This window comes from Bos indicus x Bos taurus, chromosome 18 (assembly GCF_003369695.1).
Source record: "Bos indicus x Bos taurus breed Angus x Brahman F1 hybrid chromosome 18, Bos_hybrid_MaternalHap_v2.0, whole genome shotgun sequence".
Classification (NCBI taxonomy): Eukaryota; Metazoa; Chordata; class Mammalia; order Artiodactyla; family Bovidae; genus Bos; species Bos indicus x Bos taurus.
In genome coordinates, this window is record NC_040093.1 from 21,073,956 (window position 1) to 21,088,830 (window position 14,875).

Consider the following 14,875-nt stretch of genomic DNA (forward strand, 5'->3'; position numbering starts at 1 on the left):
GATCATCTAAGAAATCCAGTTCTTTCTAGATAAGCCTAACTCTGGCTCCTCAGGCCTCACTTGACAGATCTACCTACTTGTTCCTGACCTCAACTATGGGGCAGAATTTAATGAACCCAAACATGGCTTTTCAGCCTACTTCCAGCTTGCCTCTGGCTTACAGACTTAACCTGAAAAACTCAGTTCTATCTACCTGCACTGAACCTCAGCTCCTCAGATTCAGAGTACAAGCCAGGGACTAACCTCAACAGCTCAGACCTCACCTGTTCAGGAACCAGGAGTACAAGCCTGTCTCTCGCCTCAACTCCTTCAACCTTACCTCCCATACCTGCTTTGCACCCGAGACAGACACAGAATTGCCGAACCTTCCAGATGGATGGATGCAGTGCTCCATCTCCTTGCCTGACTCCAGGTTTTCAATCTTTTCCCAGGGGCCCCTGGGCCATTGCCCTGAGTCACCAGAACTGCTCGGACAACAACTGAGGACACAGTTCTGACCTGGACCCAATCGTGGATTTCTAAGCCCACCTGTCAGACTCAGCTCTGTCTCTGACTATCTTTGGCTCCAGTGTCCTTATCTGACCAACCCACTTCTGCCCAGATGTTGTCTAATCTCAGTTCCTCGGGTCTCCCCAAGATACCGAGTTATATACACCTCGTCTGATTCTAGCTTCTGAGACCTCAAACAGATGTAGCTTTACAGATGACCCCTAGCAGACCCCTCTGTACAAACCTAACCTGAAGACTTTTCCCGGAGACCTGACAGATTCCTGGCTGCTTGCCGTGGCCCGAGGGAAGCCTGGTGAGAGTCCACTGGTGCCAAACAGGGTCTGAGTGACTTGTGCCTCTGACACTTCTAGAGACCTTTGTCTACCATTAGCCTCTCCCATCACATCTTAGTGACGCAGCTCCTCAGCAGTTCACTTGTCTTCACCTGTCCCAACTCTCCAGTCCTTACCTTTGATAACTAGGTACATTCCTACCATTCCCTCATCTGGGCACCTCAAACCCTACCCCAGCCAGACCCCAATGCCACTGACACGTCCTGGGCTGGTCATGCGACCCGAGAGGCCTCGACAACACCCTGAGCTCTGCCTGTCTCACTGGTCAGGATGCTGAGAACCCAGAGGCTCACCTGGCTCAGGGGACTTTTCCATGTTTGTCTCGTCTGAGTTCTAACAGCCTCGCTTGAGTGATCAGCCATCCAGTACCTGAGGCTCACTCTTCAGAGCCAGTCAGAGAGATCCCACTATATACACCCATCCTGAGCTCACAGATCCAGGTCTAAGTACCTGTCCATAATTTTGGCTTCTCAGACGCTACTTGACAGAATAAACATCTGAATTCTTCCAGAATCTCCCCTGTACCTTTACCCATCCTGGGGCTGCCTCTTCAGACATCACGTGCACCTGTCCTGGCTCCTCTTCAGACAGCAACAGCCAAAATGAGCCCCCCAATATGTGCTGACTCTGGCTGAGCCCTGACAGTCTCCCCCAGTTTACCACCTCACCTCTGCCTAAGCCCGACACTCAAGGATGCCCCATGGACCCTGGACCATGGCTGCACCCCCTGGACACAGCTGAGCAGTCCTCACCACTTACGCCAGACTGAACTCTTCCGATCTTACCTCAGAGCCAGCACAATATCCCTGTATCTATTCTGATGATTCTCTCTCACCTGAGAGACCCTAGGTCCAGAAACTTCACCTGTCCCTGGCTCCTCAGATGTCACCTTCTCAATTCAGCAATATACATGCAGGTCCCTCCAGCTATGTCTGGCCTGGCCCGAGGCCTCTACTGTGCCCACTCGAGGCACTTGGCCCTCACTAGCCAGAACATGTTCCTGTGTTCCTAGGCCTTACCTGGGAGACCCAGGTCTCTGTTTAAGCCACACTTCAACTCATCTCTTCAGACTGGGTGGTTACAGGCAGTGAAAACCCAGGCTGGGACACAGCCCCGCTCTGCCGGACTCCTTGGCTCACGGGAGCCCCTGCACGGCCCTGACCACCACCTGCTCAGGCTCGAGATCCCAGGGAGGAGGAGGAGGATGGCGCCCCTTCCTGTCTCAGGCATGCATGCAGGAGGAAGGCGCCCCTTCCTGTTTCAGGCACGCATGCATTTGTTAGCAGCTGCACAGTCTCTCTCGACCGGGGCTCCTCATCTGAGCCATGAGACGCAGACAAGGATCTGAGTGACTCTTCTCAATTCTTCCAAGGATGGTACATAACTAGTCCCATTCTGGAAAGAAGTTAACTCATTACACACAAGAGACATCTTAGGGTACGAGGGCTAAATTCTCTCCCAGACTCCAAGGCCTTTACAGCTTTCAAAGGAGGTTACATCTTCGGATGCTGCCACTCAGCAGAGAGCTTGCGGTATAAGGGCTTGGAATCAGCCCCAGGGCAAAATCCCTCGATTAGAGGATGCTCTCTTAGGTACACCTGCCAAGGTCATGTGTTAGAGTCACACCCACTGCACCCACACCACTCCCTGCACTGCATCCCTGCATCCCAAGCCTGCCTGCATTCTGCCGCCCGAGCCTTTCCTACACCACGGCTGCACTCAGGCAAGCCGCAGAGACAATTCTGGCTCACTGCTTGGCACCCATGGTGGCTTCAGCAGAGATGAGCCTGTGGGACCACTCGTGGCTAGACTGGCCCACAGCTCTGCCCCCCAGCAGTGCTGGCTCTGCAAGCTGCCCAGCGGGGCCCCACCCGGCCCCAGGCCTGGCACCTCCTCTCTGCCACCTCTAGCTGCCCCTGCAGCTCCTTTCCAGGCCTGCCCAGTCATACTCCTGCCTTGCCCTGCCCCTTGGCCTTTACAGATTGCGGCTGTGGTTCAGAGAAAGGTCATCACTGAGAATAACTCACAACCTCAGCTCACCGAGGGGGATGGGGGTGGCTCCGGTTACCCCACTGTGGGTGCTACTGCAGGCACCCGGGGGGTGTCACCCTGGCCCTGAAAGCCGCCCTCAGTGGGAGGGGGGCCATATCCTGACTGAGCGAAGCTGCTCCTGCTCCCTGAGGACTTCCTGGCCTGTCCCAAAGCCAGGCATACAGCAGGTGCTCAATAAACGTTGACCTGACTCCATGGGCCCCTCATCTGTGGCTTGACTTAGCAAAGGACATAATTCACCCACCACAGGCAAGTGCCATTACTTACATCCCAGAACTCGAACATGTTTTGAGGATCAATTCCAAACTCCTTCACTTTGGCCTAAAAAGGGGCAAAGGGAGAAAGAAAGAAGAAGCCGGGATTAGCTGCACGAGAACCTGCAGGCATGAGGAGTCATGCTGTCCAAACTTTAGGAGCAACACACCTTCCACAGAGCCCTCACTGGGGTGGGGCTGGAGCCACCTCTGAGCCCAGGGCAGCACCAGGAGACGCCCACCCCAGAATCAGATGTCCAGCCAGCTCACACCCAGCACATCGGTGGCCTGGTACTGGCCAAGCCCTCCTGCTGAAGGGGAGCTGCACACTCACTGCAAGGACCTGGCCCCCACACTGCTCTGCAAGAGCCACCACCCAGACCCAATCCCCGGGACTTCTGGGAAACTGGGCCCCGGACTGGAACCCGAGCACAGGCAGGGGCCACCTCCCAGGCCGGGGAACAGACAACCTGGACACCTGCCCAGCCCTTCCGATACTGGGATGGTGACCGAACCCCAGGAAGCCTTCAGGGGAAGACCAATCTTATTCTATCCTCTACACAGACAGGGTCAGCAGCCCCCTCCCTAGACCCCACAGGAGACGCCCTACTGACCAGCTCTACCTGCAAGAGGCGGACAGCTGTGCTGTTTGGCCAGCCCTAAGATGTCCTTCTGTCTCCTCTCATAGGCAGGTCAGCACTGGAGGCATGGGTGGGGGTGGCACGGAAGGAGTGGGAGTCCAGAGAACCTGGGTGTGGTTCCAGTTCAGACTGCCCAACACAAGGCCCGCCACATAGCCAGTGTTCAACCAGGTTTGCCTTTCTTTTGATTCCGGGAGCAAAGCCCCAACTCCCACAGGCCTGCCCCCACCCCTACCTTGCACAACCTGGGGCCAGGAGGAGCTGGCACATGGGTAACCACGTTCTAATCCTTACATCACTGACTCATACAATCACTGGGCAAACTCACATCCCTTCACTGGGCTTAACTAACATCCTTACATGAGAAATAAGCCTGGCATGCCACAGTCCATGGGGTCGCAAGAGTTGGACATGACTTGGCGACTGAACCACCACCACCCGACCCGTACCTGGCACATCTCGTCTAGGGAGAGGCCAGTGTCAGAGGCCAAGGGAGGTCACACGTGTGGAATGTTGTGGTTATCAGTCAGGCCCCGGGGAACGGGTGGGGTTAATGTGATCCCACTGACTGCAAGCCCCTCATGGAGCAGCAGCAGTTCAAAGTGGCAAGTATGGCTTGCAATTCACATCCCCCATAGGCAAGCAATCCTTCTTGGCTGAGCCAAGATCCCTGACGCTGTCAGCACATGTCAGCTCATGTACTTGGAAAGGCCATGACCCTGACCTGGCCAGGGCCCCAACCCAGGGTGGTGGTACAGGAACCCCTGTGGGCACTTACAGTGTTGGTAGACAGGGCAACAAAGTGTTTCGCGACTGCAGAAGGCTGCAAGAGATAAGCCAAGTTAGACCATACTCACCCTGGGAACCACCCCCAGGGACAGTGACCCTCCTGCCTCCGGAGAAACCCAGGCCCTGGGTGGGGCCCACCGCCCCCAGTACTCGATTCTGAGGCTGCTGGAGGAGGCCCAAATCAAGGCAGAATAGGCAGAGGGGTCAGAGGCTGGCTGGCCCATCCTACCTCATGGGCACACGAGGCCCATGGTGCCTCCCCTGTAAACTTGGCAGGGCCAGGGGCAGAGAGGCTCCACAGGGCCAGTAGCCTTAAAGAAAGGGCCCTCAGAAGTTAGAGCAGGGTCTGCACCTTGGGCTTGTCTGGGCTGGCAAAGTCAAGTATCTTAACCAGAAAGGCTGCCTCCTGCTGCCAACTTCAGGGGAAACAGGACTACAGGGCTGGGCAGACCCACTCTGTCCTTCCCCGCCTGCCCACTGCCCATGAGCACTCACATCCTTGGCCGACAGGAGAAACCACTCCTTCGCTGTCTCTGCGTTCGTGATGGTCTCCTGGGTAGTGAAGGTCTGCAGAGAGTACAGCAGTTGGTCCCCAGCTGATACAGTCCTGAGCCAGAGCTCAGCAGCGGAGGCCACATGGATGCCCAGTTATCACACGGAGCAGTGCATGTGGGTCAGTGAGTTGCTCCACGTCACCTCCGCCCACATGTCCTCAAAGCCCCAGTTAGTGTGTATCTGGGGCAGAGGCCTGGAAGCAGCAGCGTCATTCTGTGATTCCAGAACTTCACAGAGGAACCACAGGTCAAAGGTTAGAACATCCGCCAGGATAGCTGCTGTGGCCTGGGGCTCCTTCAGCCCAGACCTGGCTGTATCTCAAAACCCAGATGAAATTATCCATAATATTTAATGTGCATGGATATGAGTAAACAGGGTATAAATGACAAAAAAGCAAAATGCTTACGTTATCTGGGCCTGGCTCTGGGATGAGAAAGGAGCAGACGTTAGGGACAAATCTCTGAGAGGATAGGAATGGTCCTGGGCTGAGCCCAGATTCAGCCAAGTGAGTGGGCATGGCCTCAGATAGAGGCACACATGGACCAGTGTGGGCTTTCATCGGGTGAACTGTGTTGGCCACCAGATAAGGAACGGTCTGAGGGCAGCTGTGCCCACCTGAGCCACAGAGCACAGCTCATTCAGAGCAGGCGGGAGGGTCCAGTGTGCAGGGCGGCAGCAAAGCACCCACTCCCCCCAACCCCTGCTCCCACCCCAGCGCAACAGGGCTGGGAGACAGGCCGGGGCTGAAACCCATACCTTGGAGGCAATGATAAAGAGAGAGGACTCGGGGTTCAGGGTGGCCAGCGTTTTGGCAATGTGAGTCCCGTCAATGTTGGAGACAAACCAGACCCGGGGACCTTCTGAAGAGTAGGGCTTGAGGGCTTCAGTCACCATGAGGGGTCCCTGTGGGGAGATGGAGCATCAGAAAACAAGATGCCACAAGTGGTGAGAACAGCCAGGTCCCATCTCTGGGGGAACCAAGGCCGGATGAGACCCCCTCCTCTATCCCAAGGCAGCCCTCTTCTTACCAGGTCAGAGCCGCCAATACCGATGTTGATGACGTCCGTGATGGCCTTGCCCGAGTACCCTTTCCATTCACCACTCCGGACACGCTGGCACAGAGCAGGGAGATGTCATCAGCCCAAACCCCAGAGTATAAACCGCTGTTCAAAAGCATCATTACTTCTGTATCCTTACACCTTAGTTCCAACTTCCAGGCCCTCAGAGAGGCCTACTGAGACCGTAGTGTCACATTCCTGCCACACTCAGGTAGGGACTAGACCCTCATCATCAACTAGACCCTCGTCCACCACGAGTAAGGGTAGGAGGGAGGGGCGATATCCCCATCTCATAACCAGCAACGTTATCAGAATTTACAAAAGCAGCATGAACTTCCAGCAGAACCTAACATGACAGAGGCCGAGAGATGTGAAATGCCAAGTACTATGACCAGTCTGAGCCAGGGACAGAACGAGACACGCAGCCAGCCTCCACGTGCTCCTAGGGAGTCTTGCCTGGCAGCCACACACTCTAGAGGCGTGGGTGCAGAGTGAGCCCTACAGAGGTGTGGGTGTCGTGAGCCCCCTGTGCTGCATAGGGCTGTGAACGTGAAAAGTGAAAGTGAAGTCGCTCAGTCGTGTCCGACTCTCTGCGACCTCATGGACTGTAGCCTACCAGGTTCTACCATCCGTGGGATTTTCCAGGCAAGAGTACTGGAGTGGGGTGCCATTTTCTTCTCCAGTATAGGGCTGTGAACCCACCGGAATACTGCAAAAGTGATGGAGCAGGACTTCAGAAGCCGGGTCATGACAGACCGCGCAGCTTCTGCCTCGCTCTCTCAGATCACTCACTTTGGGGAAACCATGTACGACGTTACAAGAAGACATGGTTGTGTGAAGAAGCCACTGTGGTGAGGAATGGTGGCTTTCTTACAAAAGCCAGTGCCAACTCACCACCCATGAGCAGGAACCACCTTGCAAGAGAATCCTCCAGAACCCTTCAGATAACTACAGCCCTGGCCAACATCTTGAGTACAACCCTCAAGAGAGACCTCCCCGCTTCCCCCGAAAACCAAGACCAACCAGTTAAGCTTGAGTTTCTGACCCATAGACACTGTGTGTGCGTGTATGCGTGCTAAGTTACTTCAGTCATGTGAGACTCTTTGCGACCCTATGGACTGTAGCCCACCAGGCTCCTCTGCTCATGGGATTCTCTAGGCAAGAATACAGGAGTGGGTTGCCGTGCCCTCCTCCAGGGGATCTTCCCAACCTAGGGATCCAACCCATGGCTCTTACTTTCCTACCCTGGCAGGTGGGTTCTTTACCACTAGCGCCACCTGGGAAGTCTCCATAGAAACTTCAAGATGGTGAATATTTACTGCTATTTTAAATCAAGTTTTGATGCAATCTGTTATATAATGAATAACTAATACAGATTTTGACACTAGAAGTAGGGTATTACCATAAAAAAATTTAGAAATATGGGTAAAAGCTAAAAGAGCCCTCAGGAGAGTTAATAAAAACCTGGAAGAGACTGTTAGCAGAGGTTTAAAAGTCCTTGAGGGGGTTGCTGATGTAGATTTGAAGAAACAGGAGGAAAACATTATTGGGAATTGCAAGAAAATCCTTGTTATATAGTGAAAGAAGATTTAATAACAGTGTTGACTGCATTAATCGGGGGAGGGTGAAGTAGGGCTTCTCTGGTAGTCCAGTCGTTAAGAATCTGCCTGCCAATGCAGGGGACACTGGGTTCAGTCCTTGGTCAGGGAGGATTCCACATGCCGTGGGGTAACTAAGCCTGCGTGCCACAACTACTAAGCCCAAGCACCTAGAGCCCGTGCTCCACAAGACAGCCTCCCCTCACTGCAACTAGAGAAAACTCACACGTAGTAATAAGGACCCAGTGCAGCCAAAAATAATTAAGTAAATAATTTTTTTAAGTGGGGAAAGTAAAAGATGTATCCTATTATGATCTGGATGACCTAGCTACAGAGTTTTCAGGCTGTTACAAATTGCCTGGCTTCTTAGTGCTTACAGTAAAATGCAAGCAGAGAGAAATAAACTTAATGTAGAACTTTTAAACAAAAAGAAGCCAGCAACTGCAGGATTTGAAAACTCCCAGCCTCTCTAGGCAGTGATTCCAAAATTAAGAGATGGATGTGGCAAAGATCGCGTCCAAGGTACTGTAACAAAAACTTCAAAAGGTAAAACAGAGTATGTAGCTGTAAAGCTTTTGTTAAGACCTCAGCGAGAATTAAGGTGGTTACAGAGAATATTCTGGCTGAAGATAAGGGTTCCAAAGACTTTAAGAGTACTATCTTTGTGGTCTGAGAAGTAATGGTAGAAATTATCTTGAAGAAGTTTGTGAATGTAGCTTTTGTCTAATGAAGTGACCAACCCCTCTCCCCACCCCAGTAAGCTTCATAGGAGACCAACAAAGTTTTTAAGATAATTGAACTGTTAGAAATATTACCAGTTTGGACTGAAAGGGACAGAGATGGTATAAAAGGAAAAAAATCTTTAAAAATCCACATTTCAAGGAATTCTCTGGCTGTCCAGTGGTTAGGACTTGGTGTTTTCATTGCCAGGGCCTGGGCTCAATCCCTGGTCAGGGAACTAAGATCCCACAAGCTGTGTGGCACAGCTAATAATTTTTTAAAGCCCACATTTCTTTTAAACTTTTTTTTTTAGCCACATTGCATGGCATGTGGGGTCTTAGTTCCCCAACCAGGGATTGAACCTGTGCCCCTTGCAGTGGAAGTGTGGAGTCTTCACCACTGGACCAGCAAGGAAGTCCCCCTCAAAACCCACATTTCTATAGGCAGTAAGCAGACTGAAAAAACTAGGCAGTTACAAACACAAACTACCTTTCATGTAAAAAAGATAACAGAGAGCAAAGCCAAAAGCCTTGAGGAATGAAGCCTTGAGTCCTAACCAAGCGTCTGGTGAATTTCAGAACTGCTCTGGACCTGGTGCTCTGTGACAACCTGGAGGGATGGAGTTCAAGAGGGAAGGGACACATGTATGCCTATGGCTGATGCATGTTGATGTATGGCAGAGGCCATCACAAAACTGTAAAGTAATTATTTCCCAATTAAAATAAAAAAGAACTGCTTTGGATCAATGATTCCTGTGTGCCTCCCACTTTCCTCCCTTTCTGCAAAGGAATTATCCTATATAGGTATCCTGTGCCTATCTCACCTGTATGTTGAGTGTGTGAGGGGAAAATAACTTGTCTATTTAATTCACATATCTTCAGATCGAAAGGAATTACATTTGAGTTATGTTAAAGAAAATACAGATATATCTGAACCTAAATTAGATGATGAAGTTCTTGACTTCTAACTGACATTGTAATCTGATAATGGCATTAAGAGAAAGAGAATGGGGTATTTTATTTTGCATGTGGAAGGAACAGGATGAATTACTGGGAACCAGAAGGCAGACTATGGTAACCAACATCCAAGATAGTTCCCAGAGATCCTCACCTCCTGGCACTGCATTCATGATCTTGTGTAGTCCCTTCCCACTTTGATCAGAGTCAGAAAAGAAAGAGTAACTTCTAATGCTAGCTCAAGATAATAAAAGGCCTTGAGGCACTCTGCCTTGCTTTCTGTTGGAGCAATTGCTCTGGGAAAAATCAGCTACCTTGTCATGTTGCTGTTGTATAGTCGCTAACTTTTCAGATGCCATTTTCTCCTCCAGGGGATCTTCTTGACCCAGGATCAAACCCATGTCTTCTGCACTGGCAGATGGATTCTTTACCACTGACCCAACAGGGAAGCCCAAACCTTACTTCATGCATTTTAACCTTACTTTCATACTTTCTTCCCAAAGCAGCTGCTTTCCATACATCCATGATGGGATAAAATGGAGCTTAAAGCTCCATGCTAAATATATAATCATCAAGAAACAACTGCATGGTGTGTGTAAGTAAAATACAGGTACTTTTCAAGAATGCTTCTGGAGACAAGAACACTGATCAAAAGCCCCTAAGAGTATAAAACTATACTAACAAGCTTACGAAATAACACTGTGGAGTTATTTTTTTTCACTCATAGAACTTTCATGGTCTTTTTCCTTTTAAACTTTTTCTTTATTATAGCAAAACAATGTTAGATTTCAGAAGGGAATAGGAATACTTATGGGCCTGCTAATATCTATAAAAGATACTACTATATTCACCTTTCAGAGGTTTCTAAAAAGTATGAAAGCAGCCAGGGTGTAACCATGCAAATACTCAATATAATGAGGACACCCAAATAGACTGTGGAGAGGTTCACAAGGTGAGGAACTAAAGCCTCCCAGAAATCAGCAATAACTGCTGGTGAAACACCTTGGGAGAAGATCTTCCAGCCCCCATCAAGCCCTCAGATGAATGTGACCTTGGGCCAACACCTTGACTAAAACCTTGTAAGACCAGAACCAGAACCAATCAACCGCAATGTTGACTGTTGTTTTCAGCTGCTAAATTCTGGAGTAATCTGTTACTCAGTGATAGGAAACTGATACACACGGCTTTCCCCAAACCAGTAAGACCCTGTAACTTTATTTCTTTCAGATAATAATCAACTGCCATGAGCACTTTTCCATCAACACAGAAAGAAAAATAAATTACTCAGCTTTTCAACCCTCAATCTCATCATCAGTTCTGTTAAAATATGGCATCCAAGAACGGAACCTTTGTGTATCTTTACTAGAACCACACATACCCTTTATTTGACCAGATGGTGTCTAACGAAACCCACCAGTTCTGTAACTTCCCTTTTTGACTTCACAGTATATCCTCAACAGAAGAGCAGGTCAATGCAGCTGTAGTTCCCTAATTACTAATGGTGCCCAGGACTACAGTATATGAACACACACTGATTTTAAATAAATAAGGGCAGGCTGTTTTCAGGTTTTGCCGGGACAATCAAGGTCACAGTGAACATTCTCACCCAATCTTGGTGAACTTTTGCGAGCACAGCCCTGAGGAGTGTTCCTCACCAGGGAAATGCTGCTATTCAGCAGCTTTTTTGTACTATAAATACCCATCAGTCTGAGTCAGGTACTCCAGCAGCCAGCTGTAAGGGAGGGTTCTCCTGCAAACAGCTTCCCAGACAACCAGTGCCACACACTTTCCACCTGGCATGCCTTTGCACACCAAGGTTGACCAAACAGAGCACCAGGCTTCATACAGAGCACAGCAGTTCTTGCGCTCACACCTGATAGCTGGAAACACCCTTTGTTGTTGTTGTTCAGTCACTAAATTGTGTCCCATTCTGCGACCCCACAGACTGCAGCATGCCAGGCTCCTCTGTCCCCCACTGTCTCCTGGAGTTTGCTCAGATTCGTGTCCATTGAGTTGGTGATGCTATCTAGCCATCTCATCCTCTGCCGCCTCCTTCTCCTCTTGCCTTCTCTATGACCCGTCTGACTTGGGTGGCCCTGCATGGCATGGCTCATAGCTTCACTGAGTTACAAAAGCCTCTTGACCACGACAAGGCTGTGATCCATGAAGAGGGGAAATGCCCTCCCCTCCACCCAAAGCCCATCACCAGCACCAACCACTACGAACGGACATTCTGGAATTCAGATTCCAATCAGGATCCCAAGCCTTCCTCACCACGTGAAGTCCTACTTGGCTGCCTTTGCCTCTAGGATGGATGCCCAGATCACCTCCCACTATTTCAGTCAGAAGATGGCTCTCACCCAAAGTGACCAGACTTTGACCAGCCACACATGGTGGACACTGCTCCCAGGGAAAAGCTGACCAAAGCTTAGATTATCACTCCGAGAGCACGCATCATCCACACACAGACATGCACAGGCCTGCCCAAACAGTCCAGCCCACAGATATCACCCTTGCTCTATAGGCTTGAGGACATCCACGAATTCTTGCAGAACCATTCCTGGCGTAGACACTGAGGCAATGGCAATATATATGGGGAACTCTCCAGAAGGACTCTGAGGCAACCCCAACACCCACAGAGGAAAAGGAGGCACAGTTCTGTGCATTAATGCTGAAGCAGGGACAAGCTGCATGTGTGTGTACATGTGTGGGTATGTGTGCTTCAAAGAAGAGATGACAGACAAGCTAGTGCATGCTCGGGAAACCCGTGCAAGATTTAACAGTAAATAAAGACTGCCTCCGGAAATCTGGCAGGGGTGTGGTCAAGAAAATCCTAAGTTTTAAATTTTATCTAGTTCTAGACCAGGAAATAAGGATCCATGACTTAAGAGGTTACAAAAAGCAAGTCTTTCCCCCTCCAGAGGCCTCACTTTTCTTTTCAGATCTCTGTCCTGGCCAGATTGTCACCGTGAGCCCGCAGGTGTTACAGTTCAAGGAGGCAGCTCCACGGCTGCTAGTAGTGGTTTCCCCGAGAACAGGGTTAGGGGAATCCGTGCCTTAGCAGAGACCCCCATGGCCAGCAATCACACACACTGCCCCCACCTCAGGTTACTGAGAGCTGGGGTCCTCTCCAAGGAGAGTGGAAGGGCAGCCCATCGGGACCCCTAGATTCCCAAATACAAGCACACACATGGCTAGTGGGAAGTCCACCCATACCTGGCAGAAAGACTTCATCTTCTCCAGGACTCTGTTGACCTCTGGCATCACATCCTTACCATCCACCAAAATGGGTGCGTTTGATCGGTTCCGAAGGGCCACGTGCAGCACAGCCCGATCCTGGGGGCGAGAGTCAGCGTGTGAAGGTCCTCGCCCTGGTGCAGCCACATACCCAGCTGCACCCAATGGACATCCAGGCGCTAAGGTCTGTTAAGTGTCTGGACTCATACAGAGAACCCACTGTGTGTTCACGGAAGTAGGGACCACCCCCAGGATCCGGGGGAGAGGAGAAGCAAGGCAAGTGCCCCTTGCTTTATGTGCTGCGGACAGTCACAAGGGGAGAGACCAGAATGGGCCTAGGACAGGCCCCGATGACCCCCGGATGTTCAGGGCATGAAAAGTCGAGGAAAGCTGAATGGAGTGAGCGAAGGCAGACTGGTGGCAACACAGGCCAGAGACAAGCAGTAAGTGGCTGCAGAGGACCAACGCTCACGAAGCCCAGTCTCATCTACCTGGTAAAAAGTTCATGGTGCTTGTTGGCACCTTTTGAAAAGTGTCCCGGCCCCTTGAAAGTGGAGCAAAGCAAGCAACTCAACCTTCCCTCACCAAGTGTTCCATCACACCCACCACCGGAAACCAAAACAGATCCCAAGTCTGTGATAAGCGCCAGGCAGCTGGCCTTATCAAGTGAGAACAACAGTCCCATCGAGCTTCGGGCAGCAGAGGCCTTGAAACAAACACATCTGAGACTCTGGAGGGACAGGAAGGGATGATCTTAGGACTCCAACCCAGGGAGCGGATCGCTAAGGTGGAGGGCTTCATGCGACACCACCCTCACCCTGTCCAACCTCACTTCTGAGCCATGTTCTGTAGGCAATGAAATGACCCCTCCAGGAAGCCCTCCTTGATTGCAGCCTCCCTCAGACTGCCCAGCAGTGAAAGACAGAATGTTTGAATCCTGAATCTGCCACTTAGAGAATGACATTAGATAAGTGACTTGATCTCTGAGTTTCAGGTTCCCCGTGTGTAAAAGGAGACTAGTAACATTATGAGCTTGACGCTCTGCATGCTCAGTGATTCTTATGCCTCCAAGGCTTCCACAGCGATTCAGGAACAGGGTGGCCCAGACCTGGCCCTGCCATAGCTTCCTGTTGACTCCTACCACTGAGGAGATTGATTTTGACAGGAGTCTGCTTTTCACTAATTAAACCTGCAGCAAGAACAGATCAGAGTTAATTTCTCTGACCATGTCTTGAGATGCCCTCTCTCTGCAGGCTTGAGAGCTGCTGTCCCCAGGCAGACATAGACACTGGAAGCCATCCACACTCACCAGACCTAGACTGCAGGCTTGGGGAAGACACACCATGGGGTGTGTCTGGCCCTGCAACTTGCTTGAGGAAACAGACCTTCAGGTCTCTCGTTAAGCAAAAGCATTGCCTAAGAGAAGGAGTATGACACAAGGCGATGCTGCTAACAGTCCGACGCACCCCAAAGGGAACCAAGAGGCTGTGGAGGGTTTGCAGAGCCTGCTGTCCACTAGCCAGCTCACCTCAGTGAAGTTGATCTTCTCACCAGTAAACATGCGCTCCCGGGCGGCCTCCACACCCCTGGACTTAGCCTGAGAAGAGAAGACACTGAGACCTGGTCCCACCCACGACGGTCAAGAGTCCAAACCCCCAAGCAAAAGGCTTGGTGCAGATCCCCAGTGGGACTGAAGGATGGCTGCAGCCTGGCGCCCTCCCCCACTGCCTGGGAAGGGTCTGCTCAGACATCTGGGCACTGGGTCCCCTGGGATGCCGGTCAGAACCTGAGCCGGGGCAGGGGCACAGAGGCAATGACTGAGATCCACTAAGAGAAGGAAGTAAAGATGCTCAGGAATCTGGGGGCGCCAGGAGCCCTGCTCGCCTGCCACATCATGGGTCACTGGTCAAGCCTTCCGAAGCAGAACATTACCACGTCCACCAGCATCTGCATCACAGTCTCCGTCACCAGGTTCTTGGAGTAGTCCACCAGAATATGCCCATGGTTGGTGTTGAGGTTCAAGCTGCAGAAAGATAGCAGAAGCTGCCCACCATCTGCTCCCTGACAAGATGCTTCCAGAAAAAACATCCTCCCCGTGCCAAATCCAAACAAGCTTCAGCTGGCCAGCACAGTGGTGTCTTCTGTCACCTGCCCGCCCACTCAGCTGACCTGC

General features: G+C 51.2%; 1 protein-coding gene across 1 annotated transcript in view; it reads right to left on the bottom strand.

Moving 5' to 3' along the window:
- GPI (glucose-6-phosphate isomerase) overlaps positions 1-14,875 on the bottom strand; it is a 28,864-nt gene that overhangs the window by 12,199 nt on the left and 1,790 nt on the right. Inside the window, exons 2-9 of the mRNA XM_027515971.1 lie at positions 14,635-14,725; positions 14,231-14,299; positions 12,682-12,801; positions 6,162-6,245; positions 5,890-6,036; positions 5,074-5,145; positions 4,568-4,612; positions 3,162-3,215 (exon numbers count right to left, since the gene is read on the bottom strand). Coding sequence (XP_027371772.1) covers positions 3,162-3,215; positions 4,568-4,612; positions 5,074-5,145; positions 5,890-6,036; positions 6,162-6,245; positions 12,682-12,801; positions 14,231-14,299; positions 14,635-14,725 — 682 coding nt within the window. The remainder of the gene's footprint in view (positions 1-3,161; positions 3,216-4,567; positions 4,613-5,073; positions 5,146-5,889; positions 6,037-6,161; positions 6,246-12,681; positions 12,802-14,230; positions 14,300-14,634; positions 14,726-14,875) is intronic.